At 40.9% G+C, this 23,569-nt stretch overlaps 1 protein-coding gene across 1 annotated transcript; it reads right to left on the reverse strand.

Annotated features, from left to right (window-relative positions):
* Nucleotides 1-893: 893 nt before the first annotated feature.
* DIPK2A (divergent protein kinase domain 2A) lies at nucleotides 894-19,324 on the reverse strand. The gene is made up of 3 exons (XM_085069496.1): nucleotides 18,422-19,324; nucleotides 6,350-6,653; nucleotides 894-3,857 (listed from the first exon to the last, which is right to left on the reverse strand). Exons 1-3 carry the CDS (start codon nucleotides 19,073-19,075, stop codon nucleotides 3,526-3,528), a joined length of 1,290 nt encoding a protein of 429 aa, XP_084925622.1. The 5' UTR covers nucleotides 19,076-19,324; the 3' UTR covers nucleotides 894-3,525.
* Nucleotides 19,325-23,569: the final 4,245 nt, after the last annotated feature.

Genomic DNA, 23,569 nt, shown 5'->3' on the forward strand with positions numbered 1-23,569 from the left:
CAACCAAGAACATACAAGTCAAAGAATGCAAGAACTTGGTCTGACAAAGAAATGTGTTTTCCTAACCATTGTCAAGTCTCACCTTCCTCTACAACAAACTGAGAGCTACCAGGTGTTTACATATTTTGATTTAATAAAACAGTGAGCAAATTAAGTGAGATATGTTTAAAAGTGTATTGATTCATATTGGAACTGAATAAAAAGTAGGATGTGAATTTCAAGACTAAAACCCAGAGTATGCTTTGCCATATTCCTGTAACTGTGTTCACTCACTGTACAAACTCCACTCCTCACTAAGTGTGCTGGCTGTTGATAAAGAGAGCAACTCTTAAAAGTTGTTGACAACTACATCTGCTTTTTGCCAGAGCTCTAAATTTGCCCTTAGGAAAGCAAGCATGAGTATGCTATGCTCAACCATCTCAACAAAGGGTTTCTCAAATGAGTGTGTCGAAATAAACAATGAGCACTGCTCCTGATATTTTACAAGAAGTGAAATAATTAGGCCCATTATTGGTAAACCAATTTGCTACTGTGAGGCACTGCAGTCAGCATGTTTCCCTTCATTCAATTCCCCAGCAATATTCCCCCAATTTCTTTTCCTCAGAATTCCGGTCATTACTTTTCCATGCCCTCTCCCAATGGAGGCAGGCCCTTCTCACAGGGAAAATGAAAATTAATTTGTAACAGCAAACCATTTTCTTAATATGTGAGACTACCAAATTTACACAACCTCAACAAGTCAATTTTAATTGCACTGGGAATAGTTAAACTTAGTTCAAGAAAAGGTACCCAGAGTGAGTCCAACTTACTGGTAAACCAAAAGATGAATATTCAGTAAATTCCACTGGAATTGATCCTAAGAGACTTACTGAGCTGAAAATAAGTATCTGAGATGAGGTTCTTAAAGTATTCTTTATTAATATCATTAGAAGTTGCAGAAACAACTTTCTTGAAATATAAAGGCACAGGGAGACAGTTTTGATAAAATATTCCAAACAAACAGTAACTTACAGTACAAAAGGACAATTTTAATGCACATACAAACCCCAAACACCTCATTCAAAAATATTTCACCATGTTCATCAATAATAATGGGCAATGACTAAAAATATAAATTGTTATTGTACAATAAATATCTGACAGGTGCAAATGGAACAAGATTTATTGCTCTCCACAATGGTTTTCCCTGTAGTGTTTTTGTTGTAGTGGGGTTTTTTGGGGTTTGTTTTAAATTCCAAGATCCTTTTACAATCAGCTTTAGTAACTTGTTACTGGAGGGACTAAACCCCAAACAAAATCTAACAGAACATTCTGACAGTTACAGAACTGTCTCAAGTAGTAACCAAAACTGGCAGTGTTTGTTTCTTTCACAACTTTAACAATCATACTCCACTCGCTCTTTGGGAAATGTGGTAGAATTACAAACATAGTAACTGTAGTGGTAAGTCAAGGCTTTTATGGTAGGGTGGTAGTACCTAGTCTGAGGGTTAGTCTATTTTCTTCAAATAAGTGGATTTTTGAAGAAAAATAACATGAGGCTTCTCCAACAGCTTTTATGTGCCAGAACAAGCACATAAAACTGTTCAAATGAGAGGAGAAATTAAAATGAAAAGCTGCACTGGGCATTCTAACTTTAGAAAAAAAGACAAGAGATTGGGAACAAATTAAGACTACAGAGGCAATGATGATTTAAGAGTGAGAACTTTCAATTCTAAAATATCCTTAATCATAGAACCATTAAAGTTGGAAAAGACCTTTAAGATCATCAAGTCCAACCAGCAACCCAGCACCACCATGTTCCCCACTAAACCATGTCCTCAAAACATAGTGACCTAGGAAATCAGAGAGCAACTCTGCATCTCTCTGTGGCTCCACTCTGAGCTTTGAGAAAGAAGGGCAAGTCAGTGAGTTTGATATTTTCCTCACTTGCACTTGCAAGTTTCCATCAGGCTTTTGATGCAGTGCAGGAGACAGACCAGCTCTGCTCTTGGAAGTGGCACACATTACCTTGCTCAGAATTATGTTTAGCTTGTACAAAATAGTGTTTTATACACGTATTTAAGAAATACTAGTTTCCTTCATTACTGTTACAAGAAGTAATATGCATACATTTCCTAAGAGTATCTTTGTACGAGTAAGACTTCAGGAAAATGAAGCATAGTAGTTGTAAAAAAAAAAACCAAAACAAAACCAAGAACTGAGGAGCAAGCTTTCAAGTGAGTTCTTGTAGCAGTAACTGAGGCTTTTACAAAAACTGTAATTTATGAGAACAACTCCATATTTACACAAACCTCAACAAGTCAATTTTAACTGCACTGGGAACAGTCAAACTTAGTTCAAGAAAAGGTACCTAGAGTGAGTACAGCTTACCAGTAAACCAAAAGATGAATATTCAGTAAATTCCATTTGAGAGAGCTGGGAAGGATGTAAAACAAACTGCTAACTTGCTTGACATGATTATACAAATTAGCATTTTCTTTAGCATAAGTACACAGTTTTAGACTCTCTTCAGAAAGTAACCAAGGACCACCAAAATCTGAATTCTGAAAATTATTAGCTTCACTACAGTATAGCATTTTTTGTTTACTATATGTTCAAAACAAAACCATTTTCTTTGGCCTATGCTTAACTACACCAGACTAGTGAATTTTTATTTTCAGTTAATCTTCTATCCCCAATTTAAATTAATACAGACCTTTTTATTGTAGTGTAATTCCAATTTTCAAATTATCTCTGTTAAGAATTTGCTCATACCATGATTTCCTGTTGAACAGCCATGTGTATGAGGTGCTATTGCACCTCTCATGAAGGGTAAGTTTTGTACAATAGTTACATTAAGTGATCTTTCCAATGGCAGAACCACAGAAGACATTAAATTAATGTTAGTTCAAGTGAGATTTATGACGATCCTAAAAAAAACAAACCACAATGTCTAAGCATAGTAAAATACAGTGTAAAACCCCCTAAAATTAGACAGTAAACTTGGGAATCCTGCACTCACAGTAGGAATGTTCTGCACAGCATTAACATAAAAGCCTGTTCAGTTTGAAACAACGCAGACAGCTAGATTTACCTGGATGTAAATGCCACTTCAAGGTGTTTAAACAAACACAAAAATGAGACAATGATGTCAGGAAAAAGGCCTTTAAAACAGGCCACCAGTCTAACTTGACTTTCCAAGTAAGAACATCAGTTTCACAAAACTGTGACACTAATGCAGTTTTATGTAAAGTACCCTTTGACACACAAGCTGTCAATTAAGCTATCACAGTCTTTTGTGACCTACTCCCTTTCAAACAGTCAGGGAGGACAGTCAATAGTAGCTCAAGTTTTAATTCAGTAAGTACCTTGTTTGTTTGCAAAGGAACATTATAACACCATAAAATTCTATTTTTACAGTATTTAGAAAACTGATAAACTAGGGGTTTTTTATTCTCTCTTTAACACACAAGTCCAAAACTTCTTTTTTTCTATGTGTCTTTGCAATAGTGTTTTAGCCAGTGTTGCAAACAACTTCACTGTGGACTACCTCACGTTGTTGCTCAGCTGTGCAAGGTATTCCCGGAGTTCCTTGGCGGCTTGGAACCGACCGTATCTCTTCTTTGGGTTGGCACACTCATCCAGCAGGGCCTCCAGGCGCCCCTCTTTGGCAATCTCAGCTGGGGGGTCGTGCAGGAGCCCCCCTGAAGTGCCACGCCACGTGGCGTGTCTGGATAAAAGGTTCTGACAAATGGCGTAATAGTTGTGGTCCACAGTGACACGAGCACAAAGAATCTCTTTAGAGAAGGACAGACAAGCTTCTTTGTCACAGTCATCAAACTTGCTTTCATACCACACGTCCCAGTTTTCAGGTTTGTCTGTGAAATAGGAGCAGACAGTGAAAAAAATGAGAGAGGGGAGGAAAGAGCATATGTGTGTCTGAATACAATCAGAAGCTCAATACACAGCAAACTGGTAATATTTAAACTACAAACCAATTTTGTTTAGATAAATGCTGAAATGTTCTAGCCTAAAACTGCATCTGACAGTCTGATACATCCTTCTGCTGAAATGGTCCTGGCAAAAGGAAAAATAAGGGAAAGAAAGAAAGAGGGCAAAATAGATAGCAAAGAGAGGGAAGCAAAAAAAGCAGCAGAGTAAACATGAAATCTACATTCACACATACCCAGAGGGAAAAGCTAGCATGAGCAAGTACAGAGAACCATCCACAGCCAAAGTTGAGAGAAAAAAAACAAACATGATTTATTTTAGCAACATAGATTTGGTTTCTCCAGTTGCCCTGGAAACTACTGCTGCCAAGTGGTCTACCAAAGACTAAAACAACACTGCAAAGTATTGCCAAGAACTTCTGAAACTTTATCTTCTATCTTATTTTCGACATGGCAGTAACCAGAAAGGATCTAAAAGAGCAGATGTGTTACTTCTAATCTTTGAAGAAAGTAAAATTCACCAAAGCAAATGGCATTTACATACATGTACATGTATAAACCCTTCTCCTTGTCATAGCCTTTTTAACTTCAAATCTGATTTAAGTAAAATACCTTATGCAGTAGTAAAGTAGTAATACTTAAAAGGTTAGTAAGTGTGAGATCTCCTGAGTTCTTACTACCTTTTGCTAGAAAACTTTCATCTTAAGGCTACTGCCAGCTTTGAGAAGAGGTTCTTATCATGGAGCTCCATAGTTTTGCAGATCTCTCTAGCAGTGTGAGGTACAAAGAAAAATTCATCTGTGCTTGGCTAGTCTCTGTGCTGACTATTGGTGTGCTCATTCATGGCACACTGAGAGTCAGTTTAGAAGGAAAAGTGTACTGAAGCATGACTGCTAAAACAACAAAAATATGATGTAAGATCTGTAGAATTAACAGCAAATTCAATGGGAAAAAAAAGCCAGCAAGGGAGAACAGGACAAAAGGGCTTCAGCAAACTCAAATATGGTATCACACACAGAGTACAATTCAGTATTACTGTACAGAGCAACTGGACAGAAGTTACATATTAAAATATCTAAATAGGCATATTGATCTCCCTAGACAGAGATTGTTTAATGGAATTTTCCAAAATATTCATTAAATCAGTATTAAATATCGAGTTTATACAAAGACTAAGAACTTTCTCATGTCCTCATTTGTTGTCTATGTTCTTGATTGTTAGATGACAAATCACACACCAAAATTGTGCTTGGGACAAGAGATGTGTGACACTTCCAGCATTCAGCTTCTGCAAGGAGCTACCACTCCTATTCCACATATATATCAACATTTTCAGAGCTCATCTGGACATTTTTCTACCTGAACAACTCAGGCATGCTCCAAAAATGAAAGCCTTCAATAATAATATTTTAAGGAAGAGAAGGAAAGGAACAGAACAGAAAGGAATGGAAGGAGTTCTAAAATAAATGTACTGGATATCCAATACATTAAAAAGTTTTTTTGGTAGACTCATATAGTTTTAACCTAAGCTGCTTGAGAATGTATAACAAATCTATTAAAAAACCCAAACAGACACCACTTCCTTGTAGAAAAGGGTGTGGGTAGAAAAGCTCAGTCTAAAAGTTAATTCTGGAGCACAACATAGGAAGCCTATGTGCAAAGCTTAAAAAAATCCATTCACCCAAAGCAACCTGGAATCACTTGGTCTGTTGCCGTAAACTGCAGAATCAAGGGTTTCATGTTCAATGTCTCCAGCCCTTAGCTCTGTAAGCTTTCCTTATAAGCTCAAAAAGAATATAAACCTATGTGATGCCACTTTGTGAAACACCTCTCCTGCTGCCACTGCTTTGAGCTTTTACAGCTGACAGAAAGAAAATGAATTTGGAAACAGCACTAGAATTACCCATTCCGTCAGTTCCATTATTACAGAGAACCAAATGGAAACACTGAACCAAAGTCAGGCTATGGGACTAAGGCAAAGCAGGCACTAGCACTGTTTTGTCATTCTCAGAAAGTAGAATTCCAAGACTTCCATTGTTACATAGGTGCCTGGAAAAGACAAAAGGAACCTCTCTGTCTTAGCTAAGGTAGACAAGACAGCCAGACAGCTTATCCGTCTATCTGTCCATCCCCCTCTACAAACACACCCAACACCCACACCCTCTCTTCCCAGCCCACCTCTTCTTTAACACAGGTTTACAGCACCTAAAATAGTCCAGGTATGCTCAACACTTCATGAAATCGACAAACTGGTCCAGCTAATTGGTAGTCTAAATGCAGAAGGCTAATAAGTTTGTTAATTAGTAGTCTGGCTGTAAAGCCAACAAAATATGTATTTAGCAACCACACATAGTTTAAATATTGCAGACAAAGAAGTGAGACACATGGGGTGAGGGGAGAGAGAGAAAGAAGACACTTACTCTGTCTGATCAACCTTTTGTCTGCTACCAGAACGTTTTCTGCATCTACAATGATAACTTTCCCATCTCTTGGTCCCACTGCAAAGTTGTCAAAGCTGACATCAAGGAGGTAGAGTGCAAATTCAAAGTCATTATTTGTCAGCTGCTCAGCTATTTCCATTAATTGCCAGGCCAGATCCACTCGTTTCTCCCACGGTGCATTAAAGTAACTCCACAGCTCTTCTCCCACATAGTTGACAGCCACCATTCTTCCGCATGCTCCCAAGTACTTTGCGAACGGCCAGCCCTCGTCAGATGGAAAACTCTGTATATTAAAAATGTTTAAAATTTGAATTAATACAAAACAGCTTAGATCTTAAAAGGCTTTCCAATAAAACTTAGAAGAGAAAGCTGTAAATACCCATCAACACTGTAAGCCATGTATTTCAAAGTTTTGAAGGGAAAGGAAAAACAATACGAAATGAATTTATGTGAGCAAGAGGCTTTGCTGGATAGCAAAGGGAAGAAGTTGGATGACCTGAAAGAATATATAACCCATATCTAGCTTTCCATATATACACACACACACTCCCATATATTCGCATACACAGTTCCACCATCTTTTTCTCTTGGTGTTTTATTACACGTGTTGTAGTAATGCAAGTATATTTCCCATCAAGATATTTTTGCTTTTTATCTTTTAATTAAAACCAGTTCTTTTAATAACCTAAAGAAAAAAAGCTTTACAAAGTGGCACCACCTTCTCTCTACCACCACTCCTTCCACTTTTCCCAGTTGATGGGATTCCTTTGAGGTTTCTAATTCTTCTAGTGTACCTTAACAGTCTATCTCTTGATTAACTGCTACATATATACTGTTTATTACACACAGCTGTGGCTAGCACAGGTCTTTCCCATGAGAATTCCTTTTGTGTTTTATAAATAAAGATAAAGTTTGGATGTTATTAAAAACAGTGTCCCAAGACTTGGATGGTGCAGGCCTGGCCAATCAGGCCTAGGGGGAGGTTTCTGACTGACCAATCTGGGTGACCTTTGAAAACTGTATATATATGATGAAATCAAAACAATAAAGGTCTTTCCTTCTTGCCACTGAGAACTGGATTCTTCTCTCTGCTAGCAGCTCAACAGCGACACACAGCCACATAACATTTTTATTCACACTAAAATCTGTCTCCAAGAGTACCTTTCTCGGAGGTTAACATAAAAGACTGAATATTAATGACACACTACAAGCAATTACAAAACAACTATTAGGAAATACCATCATGTGCCCATGCTCCCTCCTCATGCAGTACCTTGCTATCATGTCACCAGACACAACTCATGATAATTCTGCAGCAATGATGTAGCAAATGTTTTACCACAGCTGGATGAACAGCATGGTGGGTTTCAGGATGAAGGAAAGCTTTATACCTGCTGGAATCCGCAATGGCAGAAAACATCTATGGTAAACTGGGGAAAGAGACTAGAAGGAAACACGCAGAACACACCTAAACTACAAGACCAGACAGGGAAGAGGTGCCTAACATAACAAACCTTGTCTATATAATACATATGAAGAAATAAAAATGGCAAACTATGTTGATTATATTGAGTAATTATGATTTTCATGGCAAAAGCCATGAAGCTGCTCTCTAAGGTGGCAAAGAGTAGAAGACAATTTCTGGGTTTACCATTGCAAAGAACCACCTTTCTTGGTTGTGCAAAAGGACATCAAAGCCATATTAATACCAGAATAGGTTCACAGTTTTTCACATGTCTGCATGTCTGAACTTTTATCACGTGAGCTACTCACATAAGCAAAACAGGTTGTGATAAATCCTGAGGATAATACAGAACTAATTTGACAGGCTTGAAACCAGTATGGTATTTTCAAGCTGTGATACCACATAACACAGCAGAACTAAGTATTTTTCACTAACTAAATCTACTATGCAATAGGGAAGATATTATCCAACCTCCAGGCTTATTTACCTGCAGGATTCAGGGTAATTAATGAAGGTAGTAGCTACAGCCAAATATCCACCAGTTCTGGTCAAGTCAAGTGTCACATTCCACAGTTAAGAGGGTTTTGAAGTTTTTTTCTGCTTGTTTTCTGATTAACAAAATAACTTTCCAACAACTCAAGAGCGAGCTTATTCAGTGTTCCTTACTTATTCTAAACAGAATGTTACAAAAGCAAGGCTGTGGCATCAATAAATGTCAACAAAGGGGTATTTCATGCACATTTATTGTGACTGTATTCAGTCCTGGACCAAAACAAAACAACAAGTAAATGGCTGTTGTCCATCAAATGGAATTAGTTATTTTGTCCACATCACATAAACTCCTCTTTATATTTTAAATTGGAGAAAATTTACCTGATTACATTTCCTGATAAACACAGGCTTAAACTAATTTCACCAACTATGCATGACATTTTCATATTGCTGCACTTTACCAGCACTCAATTCAATGCTGCCTGAATATTTTTATTTAAATATTACTTTGGACCACCCCACTCCTCTTCTTTGCCACCCTTCTCCTTTCCTATATTCCAATCCTGCCCTGCTTATGACTTGGCCTCCCTTTTCAAACTCAAATTCAGCCACAAACAGTTGAACCTGGTGAAGGATGCGCTAGCATTGGAGGCAGAAGGTGTCCCTCCCTCCCTCCCTCCCTCCCAGCACACCAGGCACACTCATTTCAATGTCCTGCACATCATCAGGCAAGCAAGGCAGCTGGTTTGCCAGGCTGGTGCTCCCTTGGATCAGAGCCTGATCCACATCACATCACCACCTCATGCTAGGACTGCACTGGAGAGAGGAAGAGAGAAGTCATCAGCAGCAGGGTGCAGAAGAGGGAAGGAGCGAGGAGGACTTCTCCTTTCCAGCAGCAGCAGGGATTTATGTTATATTATGGATTAAACTGATTTTCAAAGTACAGCGTTAGTCACTGATCTTCTACACACATCTATTATGCTTCCTGCACTGTGTACACTGAATTTCATTTCAGACAACAAATTCTAGAAGCAGTCTAGTTTATTCAGAAGTGTACACCTTCATGTTACCAGCAGAGTATCTGCATGCCTTGCTGTAACAGATATATTTATAACAGTGTGGCAATAAAAAGATCTCCTGACAACAGGAGTGCAGGGAATCCTGCCAACATCTGCACATGTACAAACAACAGCTCTGTTTGGCTCCCTTCCAACTGGCATGTAACAACCACATCTACACTTCATTACCCAAGTCAGTAGCCGAAGAAGGGAATAAAAATATGTACAAGTGCCTCATTCAGCAGTTTTTATATTCACTTGGTGAATTTGACAAGAATATTAATTGAAGTGCAGCTCTCTTGTCTTTGCAAGCAGCGATTTGTAAGCTTTTGTACTATTCTAGTTTGAAAGCTGTTTTCTAAGAGGAAAGTGAACACAGCTAAGTGAACACAAGGATTTTTTGTTCATATATTAAAATTTTGAAAGCCAGTAAGAAATGAACACAAATTTGTATGATTAATAAATATGTTTTCCTCAAACAAGTTGTATTTAGAAACAAGAACCAGGTTTTATTTTAGTTCTCAAATCATTAGTAGTCTAAATATTTAATTAGATAATTTTCTACTTGAATATGCTATTTGCAGACTTAAAAATGGGCATTTGACAATTAAGGTAAAAACTAAGCTCTTGTTCAAAACCTGAAACAGCTACTTGACAAAAGAATCTGATTCTGATGCACCCACTCACATTTTATGTGTGAACATACACATAAATGCCATGGAAACCACAGACAATAAAACTTTTCTAGGTATTTTAAAATAAAATAATGCATATGAAAAACCACAAAACTTCACCTCATTACTGTTGTTGTTGTTCAGTTTTCAGAGAAATACGTATAATCTTCTAAGGGAAAGATGGAAAATAGTAAAGATGCCAAAAACTTCTGCTACCTCCATTCCCAGTGACACATCCCCACAACATACTTTGCTTGCTCTAATTAGTGTAGCTCCAACCTAGCTCTCTAAGCAAGGCTTAGAAACCTAAACAAACCCTGTCAAAGGGACAATGGGCATGCTGTTCCTGAAAGAATAATACTGCATTTATGCCTTTAAAAAAATACACTGTAGTCTCAGAATAAATATTAAGAATTAACAGAGCAAATTTATCACTTCACTGAAGCACAAAACACACTATCAGTGCATTTGTCTTCCTCACTTCCATCTGTCTAAACCTGAGAAGATACACAAATCTGCCAGTGGTTTTTGTTCAGAGCTGTGAATTAGATCAGGCAGGGAAGACTCACCAGCTTGACGCTGATAAGGCCTACTGTATTCTGCAATAACACAAATCCCCTTTGAATTAAGCACTTAAAAGAATATTAGTTTACCATAATGAAGCATATCATTCATTCTTATAATCAAGACCAAAAAGCCAAAGGAGTTTAAGTAACAACTGACATTTTTGTTCCACTGTACCATCAAAAACCATGCTTTTCAATTCCAAAACCATTCCAGAAGGTGTTCTATATGGCACCTCCAGTGTTTGCATAAAGTGAGCTCCAGCTCAGAAAAAACACCCCAGACAAAACCTGCCCAAACTACATCTTACATGTGATGATGTTTTAAAAAATACACACCGAGTGGAGACTTATCTCCATAGGACCCTGAAGAATTTCATGGCACAATTACTTTTCTCAGACATTTTCACTGAAATCATCCTGCTAAACTATGTCTGCCCAGACACAAAGGGGCATGGCAAGTAGAATTTAAATAACGTGTTCTTCCTCAAAAGGAAAATTAGTTCTCTCTCAGAGTACTGTTGATTCTGCAGTGTAAACAAAAGTAGCACTTGTATTAGTCACCAAGGCAAATAAGTAAAGCTCTGGAACCATGAAGAGCTGGAGAGCAGATTTTACAATGATGCTCCTTGGATCAAAGGAGGTTAAAAAGCACTGTCTAAACACAGATGCCTCCTTTTGTCAGGAACTGATCTGCCTTCTGGAAGATATGTATTCAAGTGGTTAAATGAACACCATTTAATTCTCAACTATATGCCACACTATTTGACGTTTACCTAGAACTCCCACAGAGGTTATATACATATATAGCCTACATGCACAGAGGGAAGAGTGGGTTTCATCGAGTACTCCAAATATTTGTGTTCCCATTGAAACCACGTTTCTTTCATTTATTTGACTTTTGTTCAGTTTGATTACATTTCAACCAGTTACTACATACAATTCATGCCAACAAGAGGTACATACCTGGCTTAATTGGCACACTATAGGACAAAAATACACAAAACTCTAAATACTCAATTGAGTTGAACACTTCAACTGTAGAAATTGTATTTCACAATATCAGCACAGGTATGCCTCTTTTCCATATAAATTAATGAACAATGATTAAACTCAAGAACCATAGTAAAGCAAATTTAACGTCATTATTGGTTGTCACCTGTTCAAGTTACTTTGTAGTTTGTTCAGACTAAATTTGCAACAGATGAAAATAATCACTGTGTATTTACCTCTCATCAGTTATGAGCCTGGAATATATCACCATAAAGGAGTCCTAGCAGAGGTGGCCTTATTTTCAGTGACTTTGCAAAATTAGAGACTAAAACAAAGCCTTAGTTACTTAATTCAGGGAAGTAAAACACAACTTTCCCTATACATCTGACATACCAGAACAACCTCGGTATCACAAGGTTTCAAATGTGGGGGTAACAAATGTTTTTCTGCTACTGAAAACTGCAAGAGTGAGAATTTCTATTTAAGTCTGTATAGTGACTTCCCAGCAGCCTTTAAATTCAGAGAGCCATTCATCATAATATATACCCCACAGAAACTTCAAAAATTTCTAGGCTATTTTAAAATATCCTTTATCATTTACCCCACATGTTTTCACACTAGGGAACTTCCGCCAGAAAGGAGGATGAAAATAGTTTTGATAGTTTCAGGAACATAATTAAATATGACAGTTAACATGACAAGTACAAGCCAGTTCTGGTCTAGTATGTACAGTCATATGTCACTGCGAAAAATGATTCTTCAGTTTTCAATACAACCAAATCAGTGGAACATTCTTGTAACATGAGGCCACTCAATATTAATTCAACAGAGAACAATTTTTTGTTCCTTTTAAAACACTTCACAGTGGAAATTCAGTCTATTAAAATCTTAGCATCTGTATCAGCCAGGGCTTAAATAACACAGGTCCACTCAAGGACATGTCAGGTAGCGCAGAAAACCACCTTAAATCCACTTCTTGGTTTATGGCATTGGAATTACTGATTAGAAACACCAACTTGAGTAATAAAGTTTAAAAGGTACCAAGTATTAAAACTGAACTGCCACTCTACATTCTACCAATGTATTTAGAATAGAACTACAGAAAATAACTTATGATTAGAACAGTGTGTACAAAAAGCCAGAAAAGAGAAATCCCAAGCAAGAACATTTGCCCATTTACTTCTTATGTATGGATCAGCAAAAAGAGTCTGTGGAACATTTGGCTAAATTGCTACTTTGAGTGAATTCTGTGCAAGAAATTGTTTCAAACTGATCCATCAGAGTTTTAATATATGTTTACCAGATGTCAACTATTGCTCTTCCCGTAACAAAACCAAACAGAAAGCCAATGATGACATGTAGAAAAACCAGAAGAATTTTAGGTTATGTGACAGACTGTTCATGCAGAGTAATTATACTAGGAACAGAGATACAGCTGTTGGGTTTGTTTTGTTTTGCTTTTTCCCCACAAGGAACAAGAATGATCATAAGTTGTGAGAAGAATAAAGTCATTAAGCTTAAGCATTTAAAAAGCTAAAACCGTATCTGAGGGAGGGGCAATGATTTACATAGTCTATTAAAAATGCAGAAGTACTGCTATTTGGCACATAGAGACTGGCATTTTTCTTAGAGTCAGAGAAATAAAAGTCCTTGAGACTTGTAATTTACATACAAGCCACAAATGTTCGCCATTACTCTTTGAAGAATCTTCATTTAAACAGGCTGTTAAAAGCTACAGCTTGAGACAAAGTTGCATTAATGCACTCTGGGTTTAACTGACAGATACCTTCTATAGTTTGAAAAAAATCTCTGTTACATGCAAGCATTTCCTGTTAATAGCAAAGTATGCGTACAAGTTTCAAGTCTGCTTTGTGTGCTGGTCAAATTTTGTCCACAGTAGCTGGTACGGGGCTATGGATTTGTGCTGGAAATGGCATTGATAATTCAGGGATGTTTCAGCTATTGCTGAGCAGTGATTACACAGAGCCAAGGCCCCCTCTGCTCCACACCCCACCACCCAGGGGAATGGGGGGCACAAGAGCTGGGAGGGGAGACAGCCAGGACAGCTGAGCCAAGGGATACTCCATTCCATATGGCACTGTGATCAGCATGTGAAGCTGGGGAAGAGAAGGTGTGGGGAGGGGGACACACATCCAGAGTGACAGCATTTGTCTTCCCAAGTCCCCTGCCCACGGGAATTGCTGAATGAATCCCTTGCCTGGCTTTGCTTTCCTCACTAAACTGTCTTCATCTCAACCCACAAGTTTTCTCACTTTTACTCTCCCAGTTCTCTCCCCCATCCCAGTGTGAGGTGAGGGAGCTGCGCAGGGCTGAGTTCTTAGCTGGGGTTAAATCACACCTCTAAAAACGAAGTAAACACACTGACATTTCCATAGGGCACCTGGCAATACTGCAAACCTGCACCACAGCCAGCACAAGGACAACACTGAGTGTTGCAAGACCAGCTCTAGGTGCACTTTTGCCACAAAAATTTATAGTTCCTATGCCTCCATGTTTGCCAGGACGGATGTAAACTAACTGTCTTTTCAGGTAAGCATAAAATTTTAGGAGAAATACAACCACTTTTACTGAAAAATAGCTTTCTTATCTAGAACAATTTCTTACTTCAGTAGTCTTGAGTCACGTTGTAGTTTCCCCAACTCCGAGAACAAGGAATTCTCTGCCTCACCCTGGATTTGGGGCATTGCTGTTTTCTCATGTTTAAGTACAAAACTTAAAACTTTGCCAGTGGCAAAATGTGTTGGACACTGCGTGGTTGCACACCATGGCTCACAGCACAGCAGCTACGACAGCAGCAGCTCAAGAACTGTTATCCCAAACTGTTTGGAGACTGCCACAGTGCCCCCAAAGGGGAAACCTGCAGCCTGACAGGGACCAGTGCAGGAGCTCTATGGAAAATAAGATGTATGTCTAGAGAAGAATTTCTATGAGAGTCAAAAACTGAACAACAATCTTGGCCTCTACAGAAATTAGCAATAGGTGTCACACATGTTTTGGTTCTATTAACAGTAAGTCTATGTTCCAACTTGCAAGTGAAGATAAAAACCAATTAAGATAATGATAAAGTTGAATAACATTCACTATTTAAGTGGATGAATAACATTCACTATTTAAGCAGACATCACTGCTGAAAAAATTTCAAAAAAACTTTCTCCACTACATCTGTTTTACAAGACAAACTAGAAGCAGGGTGGTTTAGAGAAAGTCACAGGACAAGGATAAATATGCCTACATCCACAGTGGTTCTATGAATTCCACAAAGAGCGAACAGTCACACTGCACTCAGTCTGTAATCAAATTAATTTTTTTAATTATTCTATTTCTTCCCAAGGCAACTTTGGCCAACCTATCTTTGCAAGGGTTGGATACACACCATCATGATATTCAGTTATAAATAGGATGCCATGTGTAGATTCCCATTTAAAATACTTTATCACTGAATGAGTTGAAACAGCAGCAACTGCTTTTGTCCAAATAAGCTGTTCATGCCTGTATAAAATATTGGTTCAGACGTCACATTTTGATTACACATCTGACCTTATTTTAAAAAAGGATTCACCTTTATTGCAGAAAACAACTATTAGGAGGAGACAGGAAAAAACAAACCGATCAGAAGTTAAACCTTTACCATGTAAGTTCTTTCACTCAAATGTGAATTCAGATTAAAAGTGTGGGAGGATTTAATTAGTGGGTAGTTTAGCAAGATTCTACAGAAGAAAAATCAGTGTTTTAATACTCAAAAAATATGTAAACTGTACATGAACAATACTGCAGCTGTCGTTCCATTTGCTTAATGACATAAAATGGCAAAAAGAGCTGAGTTCCTCCCTGTGCACACCTACACAATAAATAAAAATGAACAAGGAAAGTCAACAAGAAAGTTATAAAAAATACAAATACTGAGTTAGGATTATAATAAATATGTAACCTATACTATACTGTGCAGTATTATACTTTTGATAGAAATCCCTGACCAGTAATATCATGGTACAGGATAAAGCCCCACCTGAAAAATTCCCACAGCAGAAGCTGTAAATCAGTTGTGACAAGATGCAGTTCATAAGCAACACCACTTCAGGAATAATCCATACTCAGCATAGGCTTCAAGCTAAAATCCCAATCTCTGATGAAAAGCCTCATAATCCGCAGATCGCTGGCTCTTGTAGATGACTACAGTGAATTTGCTATTATAAATGGAAGATCAAGCTTTGAATTCAGTGCCTTTTTACATTGGGCTACAACAAAATTAAGCAACACAGAACTTGAATGCAGTGTACACCAAGAGTTTTGACATTATCTCCACTTCTAAACCAAAACTGTTATGAATAACAGTGCACAGTCACTGTAGTGTTCCATGAAAGGCTTGAGGCAAAAAACAAGCAATATTTTTCCTTGTGCCCTCTGGTGACAGACAGAATGAGTTAAACACATCCATTTATTGATTGATTTATTTTAAATTAAAATCTGATTCTTCATATGATATCATGCAGGTTTCTTTTCTTGGAAGCAGCTGATGTTTAAAACAAGCCTGCAAGTCTCATTCCCACAGCACTACCTGCCTTCATCAATACTGCAGAACCTACACCATAGAACATTTTACACGTTATGTACAAATACAAATAATGTTCTCAGTAGTCAGTTATCAATTCTAGAAAGTAATTACCTCTCAGAGTACCTCACATCTTACTGTTGCAAGAACTGCAGAACACAGAATTTACCATTCCTTACGTGTTTCTCAGGTAGAGACTGAGTCTGAAGTACAGTGGGAAGAGCTCACACAGATTCATGTATTTGAGATATTTCATTCCTAATTGAGGGAAGGTATTCAAACCTCGAGTACCCACTACCAAAGTCAATTAAAGCTCTTCTCAGGAACCACTAGGAGTGCTTAAACACACAAAGCTGGCCTGAAGCTCCCTACAAATTGTCCAAGATATGCCTAAACATCAAAATTTACAAGACTCTACAGAACGCTTTTGATATGTTAAAAGGCAACAGAATTCTTTGCCACACTCTGAACTGCTAAAGGCTGCCTCACTTCCCACCAATTTGACCTGCTCTGCTCTCAGCTGCACCTTTGTAAGACAAATGTCAAGCAGAATGCTTAAGTCCACCCAAGATTTTCTTCTCTTCTGCTGTCTACAACAGATTTGCTTAACAATCTCAGGACTCATCTACAGTTCACCAAGAAGCTGAGAAGAATCAAGACTTAATCAACCCACTGCCCATTGCTTATAATGCAGCCTGTAACAGTAAATGCTGCAAGTGTGCCATACCCTTTGTCTGTAAAGAATACATTGCCTCCATGAGCTATGAAGAAACACAGAGCTCTTTCTGATCATCGAGGTTATGCTCAGGATGTTGGAACCACTGTTCAAAACCAATGAAGTAAGTTGTATGAAATGCAGCCAAAGCAAATCACTTCTCAAAGAGTTTCCGAATATACTCAGCAGAGCAAAGAAGTTTTGATTTTCTTACTTAAGTGGAGTTTCCTTTCTCTGTGCTCAGGAGCAACTTCACAGCAAAATGGAAGAGACTTACTGTACCCTCAAGTCTGCTGAGAAGAAAACTGGAAACACACTTTGAAAACAAAACTGAACAGCTGAAGGGTATTACAAATACCTAAAAAGGTATTTGTAATTAAGTTCATAAACTGATTTTCTGGAAGTCAGTCAGTAGGTGAACTTTCTGGAGGGTAAAGCCTGCAGCACTGCTTTTTGAGCATTTCTTGGCCTCTCACTATAAAAACAGCAGATGTTAACAGTAATCATAAAGCGATGTTTTCAAAATGTATTTGCAAACATCATTTTAATTATACATTGGATAAAGGCAAGGACAGTTCTGCAGTTAGACAAAACCGTTCTGATTCCAAACCTACATACTAAAGGCACACTTGGGAGTTCCCTTGATAATGTTAAGAACCGAAATGCAAAGCTCCCCATCAAAATAGATATGGAATAGAAGCAACTGAATTATGCCACAGAATATAAGTTTCCTACGCATATTTCACCTAAAAATTTACATAACATATTAAAGCCCAAATTTCAGGTGTGCATGTAACCCGCCCCCTAATTAAAGATAAAAATACGTAACTGCTGAAAAGAGAACACTGTTCATTTATTTGTCGGTCTATTTTCAGGTTACAAATACCTATTGCTAATTTCTACCAGCAGTAACTGTATTTAGTTCATATCAAGAACATGACACAGCACATGAGTCAGTTTCTGACAAGGAAAACACAACAGCATCGCAGCACAGTCTCTACGCACTCTCTCTTAAACTAAACCCTAAGAAATGAATCACGGGCACCCACAGCTACCTGGGAATACACGAGCTGCGGAACACGCTGACACCGAGCTGTGCCAAAGGCACGAGTCAGCAGAGAGCATCAGCCCCGAGCACTGCCCCGCCGCGCTCCTGCTCGGTACCCGACGGCACAGCCGGGCAGCACGGGGGGAACGGAGTTAGAACCCTGAGCAGGATGGCAAACGGGGAAAACACAGGCAGTCTTTGGGGGAGCAAGGAAGGAGGAGAGCTGATCAGGCCGAGTGAGTAAAGAAACGCCTCCGGCCCGGAGGCACGGACCGGAGACCCTCTGCTCAGCCCGCGCCGCCGGTATCTATGCAGCAGAGTCAGAGCACGGAGCCCGCGATCGGCGGGGATTGGGGCCAGCGGCCGGGAACCCTCGGCACCGCCCGCGGGGCAAGAAGGGCGATCCCGGCCAGGGTCCCGCCGGACCGGGCAGCGCAGGGAGCACCCACCCGGGCAGTGCGGGCCGTGCTTACCTGCAGCACCAGCGGCTCGGGGTTGAAGGCGAGAGTGATGAGGAGCTGCATGCGCTCCGAGTCCTTCAGGTTGCGCAGCAGGAAGCTGCCCGAGTCCTTGGTCTCGGCGTAGCGGCGCACCAGGCGGTCGAGCAGGCGCTGCGAGGGGCAGTGCACCAGGTCGGACCAGCCCTCCACGGCGCCGGGGGTGAGCAGCCGCACGTCGCCGTTCAGGCTGGCGAACTCGGTGGCGGGCAGCGCCTGCAGCAGGTCGCAGCGGCCCCTGCCGGTGGCGCGGCGGCAGATCTTGGTGTCGATGTCGGCGAGCTCCTGCGCCGAGCCCAGGCGCTTCAGCACGACGCGGCGGGAGCCCTCGCGGGGCTCCCCGTACCGCGCGAAGTACACGTTCTTCACGTTGAAGAAGTCCAGCAGGCGCAGGCGGCCCCAGCTCTCCAGCCGCAGCTGCCCGTTGAGGAACTTGCGGCACCAGCTGGTGCCCCAGCAGGCCGGGCACTTATTGAGCTGCAGGAAGCGCCGCTCCGACAGCTCGTTGCGCTGCAGCGAGGCCAGCAGCGAGTGCGTGTTCAGCACCAGCGCCGCCGCCAGGCTGCCCAGCACCGCCAGCTTCACGTAGCGGTACAGCCGCCCCAACTTCAGCGACACCAGCCGCAGCATCGTCCCGGGCCGCGCCGGGCCCCCCGCCCTCCGCCGCGCTCGCTGCCCGCCCCGGCCGCGCCGCGGCTCCGGCTCCAATAAACTCCCCGCCTCGCCGCCCGCCCGATAAAAGGCGGCCAAGTTACTGAGGGGCCGGCGGGGAGGGGGAGGGCAGGGGAGGGGGGGCGGCGCCTGCAGCGCGCGGGCCCGGGCGGACCCGCCCCCGGGGAGGGGCTCGGGCTCACCGCCGCCACCGCTCCCGCCGCCGCCGACCCCCCGCCCCGGGGGGCTCCTCCCCCCCGCCGCCGGACACGCCCCCTGGGGGCGGGGCTATGCGCGAGCGCCGCCGGCGGCCAGCGGTTGGCTGCGCGTGACGCGGCGCAGTCGCGCGAGGCCCCGCCCCCTTTCGCCCCGTCTCGGAGCCGGAGGGCGGGGCCGCCACGCGCGCGAGGGGGCGGGCTAGGGGGCGGGGCCTACGCTCCCCGAGGGGGGCGGGGCGTAGCGTCCTTCCCGCCCCCTCAGCTCCCCCGGCCCCGCCGGACCCTGGAGCTGTGGGAGGGGGCGCGGGGCAGCGCCTGCCGCCATGTTGTGCGTGTCCCTGTCTGCCCGCCGAGTCCGCCCCCGCCCCGCCCGGGGCAGCAGCTCTCGCCTGCTGCTGGCAGAAACCGCCCTGCCCGAGCCCAGCCCGGGTCAACCGTGCTGCCCTACCGGTTTGCACCACCCCGCGTGTCCCTGGCGCCCCTGGCGCCCGCCGCACCCTCAGAGCGCTGCGGGTCGCTCCGCCCTCACGGGTACCGCGCGCTCCGGCCGTGTGGCCGCGTCCCAGCTGCGCTTGCTGGTGCTACAGGACAGGTTTTCTGTTTGCCAGTTGTGTCAAGGGGCAGTTCATGTGTCTCGCTTCATTGCTGCAACGCTACACCTGATCCTTTTAAGTACATTCATCCCATTCCCCCTCCGCGGGGAGAGCCGTCCAGTCTTCCTGCTGAGCAGTGTGCCGTGCTGTGACAGGGGCTGTCCCCTCAGCAGTGCTGTCCCTGCTGTCCCCGTCCCTGCTGTCCCCTGCCCCAGGCTGAGAACCATTCTGTGAAACCAACACGGAGCAGAGTCACGGAGATTAAGAAAAACAAAAAAGGTGAAAGTCTTAACCTATTCTGACACTGTGCTCTCACAAGTTAAAGACAACCTTCGCACTACCTGTTCAGTCCCGAAAGTGCAGGAGGGATATGGATATGGTCGTTGGGAAAGAAGTGTAGCAGACTGCATCATTGCTGGTTATTTCATTTGCATTATACAAAAATTTAAGTGCTTAGTATCTAGAATATAGGACATACATTTGTCTTCTTATATTAGCACGTACTGATATCCCTGTGTATTGCATTTTAACATTTCTATGTCTAGTCTAAAGTATTTATCATCCTACGATTTTTTCACTGATCTGATTTAACATGCCTTGTTAATGCTGCTGGTAGGGTCAAATCATCCTGTCAGCAAATTCTAGTCTACAAACCAGTGGGTTTATTACAAAATAAGTATACACATAAATAAATATATTGTAGTCTCCCTTAACTCGAGTCTTCATTAGGGGATGCACTGCTTGATGCCATATTTCAAATAATCATAATCGATCCTGAAGGATGATTTTTTTTTTTAATATATATAAACTCCAGACTCACTAGCTAAACATGCTTGGTCTTTACATGGTAGTGTTTTTTCATCTAAGAATATCTACTCTGTAAGTTATTAAATCACTAACAAATCCAAATTTAAACAAATATTCTGAATTAATGTTTATTTTCTGCATTGCTTATTTCTCAAGCTTTCTCATTTGCTGATTTATAGGGAAACAGCTTGATCCATCTGAACCTGAAAAGAATATTTTAATCTTTAGTAGATGAAAACATTTTAAAGTACAAAAAATCATTTAAATAGTTTAATACACTCTTTCAACAGCAATGTAGTGTTCTTAAAGCATTGATGTTGCAAATTCATAAGCAAATAAATCTGCTGTTTTTAAACAGATCAGAAAACTCGTTCTGTAGCTCTTTCTGGTTTCACTGGCATTCACTGGAGACTGGGGGTTGTTTGTGACAGATAAGGGAAGGTGGAGGCTGCCTTTTCATACAATGTGTCTGTAACTTGGTTTCACAGATTTACAAATTTTGGGTAAAGAGAAAAAGGAGACTGAAGAAAAATGCAACCATTTGGAAGACTAAAATGTGTGAAAAAAAGGTTGAGGCAGAGTTGGAAAGAAAAAGCAAAACAGTGGGAGCAACTGAATAAAAAATTGTTAATTCTGAAAGAATGACAGATATATCTTGTAGCTTTTAAAAAGCCTGATTTGTGAATGATCCATTTCAAAGTGCAGGGGAATGCAAAATAAGCTTGATAATGCATTATAATGCTTGCGTTTCCTGTCTTTCTTGAGTTGCCACCTTCTGACTAGCCTTCAAAATAAACTACAGTAGTTTTCCTGCGAAGACTTCATTTTATATGACAGTGTAATTCATCAAAGATTGCAGTGACTGGGATGCTAGCACAGGCCATGGGTGGAATGTCACTGCATGGCATTCTCTGATGTGCAGCAGGTTCTTACAAAGGGCTGGGCTGTAGCACAGCAACAGTTTGCTGTGTGCTATGAAGTGCCATTCCAACAATTACCTATTATTGCTGCTTCCATCCGGGGATTTTTACATCTCCCGTAACAATGGTGTGTTGGAGTTATGCACAGACCTTTTATACAAGTGGACATAATGTATTCCCACTATATTCAGAGCCATCAAGAGGCCTCATGGTGATCACAGACTTTACAGCTGCAGAGATGTCTTACATGTTAAATTATCTAGTATATTGATTTGAAAGAAGACTTGAATAGATCCAGGCCTCCATAATGAAGAAGCAAACAACCACCCAGAATTTAAACAGTTTAGAATGAAAGATAATCCAGCAGCTCTATTGAAAGGCCTGATAACAGACTCTGCCTTACTAGGGCACTTCACTCTGAGCTCTTATTTCAAACCACAGAATATGTAGCGGTTCAGAATGGCAGCTATCTCAAAATCCTTGCCAATACTGCCAAATGGTTTAGAGTATCTTTTTTTTCTTAATTGTCTAAACACTCATTCCCTCACTCGATCACTAAATCACCTTGCCACTTTCAAAACAGGGATCTTTGTCACTTTAACCAGGCAGGTCTGAAAGATGTTCTGGGAAGAACAATTCTAAGTTCTGCACCTTTACAACCCAGAATTCACGTATTTATGTTCACAATGCATCAGACTGACTGCATGCCCATAGTTCAGCAGCCTGTGTCCCAGCAAGGGCTGCAGTGGGTATGCCTGAGATTTCTGAATATTTTACCTTTTTTATGTTTGGAGGATATCCACAGGTGGGGACAAATGTTCAATGTCTCAGACACCTTTGAAATTCGATCCTTGTGCAGAAAGTAGAACATACCTGAAGGAATCTGGATATATGGCTGAACTGTGTAAAAGATCTAGCCAACCAACCATCCATCACACTCTTCTCAGAGACCAAGAGGCAGGGACACTGTTAGCAGTTGTCTGAGGATGTGTAGCACAACCTCTGGTCTACCTTCTGCAGTCTGAAAATCTGCTTTGTTATGTTGTACCATTTAGTAATGGCAAAATGACATTAGTAGTGTGGTTCTGGAAAAATAACACCTGAAAGGTGAGTTAGGTTAGTCTGTTAATCTGACAAGTGGAAGGGAGTGTCCTTCTTTAACCACTAAAAGATTGCAGTAAACTGGAGTTCTAATTGTTTATGTACAATACTAATTCTTGCTTAGAGTGCAAGCAAAAATGAAAAAAAGCAACAAGATGACAATTTTTATAAGTAATCATAAAATTTTCAATTGTGTTGAATTTTATGCACATAACACTATGTTTGCTGCGGTGTAACACAGAAATACTGGCTCTGTAGAATTTTTGCCTTTAGTAATCTGGCATTTTTCATCAATTTCTTCTTCCTTTTAATTGCTGCCTGACTATTACAGCCTTTGAGCAGCTGAACAACATTACAGAGTATTTTGCTGAATCAACATCCTAGCAAATGTGCTTTATCATCATGAATTGGACATTGCCTGGTTATAGTACTGAAATTGAGTATAAAAAGCTGCAGAAATATTTTCAAGTTCTCCTTTCTCTTTCCTCACATCTTCAAGTATAGATTAAGGATGGTTTTTGGTCTTTAAAATCTATCTTTAAACATCTATTTTTATCCTGATTTAATGCAGCATGTTTTTTATATTGGTTAAGAATAGGATGACAGTGCTCATGTCCTTGTGTGAAGTCTAATTATTTTGCTTCTGATGGAAATTTTAAGATTCTCAATGAAATAATTTGTTTTCGTCTTCAAACTTTACACAATAGTTTTACCATAAACACATAATATCTTTACTTCAGTACAGAATTTTGCTGCTTTTATGTGTTACTTTTTGTTCAACTAGCTGTACATGCATCTGACACATCTGTTTATTTAAATGTTACATTGCTTAAC

Source organism: Lichenostomus cassidix, chromosome 9, assembly GCF_008360975.1.
Source record: "Lichenostomus cassidix isolate B80296 chromosome 9, HeHo_3.0, whole genome shotgun sequence".
Lineage (NCBI taxonomy): Eukaryota > Metazoa > Chordata > Aves > Passeriformes > Meliphagidae > Lichenostomus > Lichenostomus cassidix.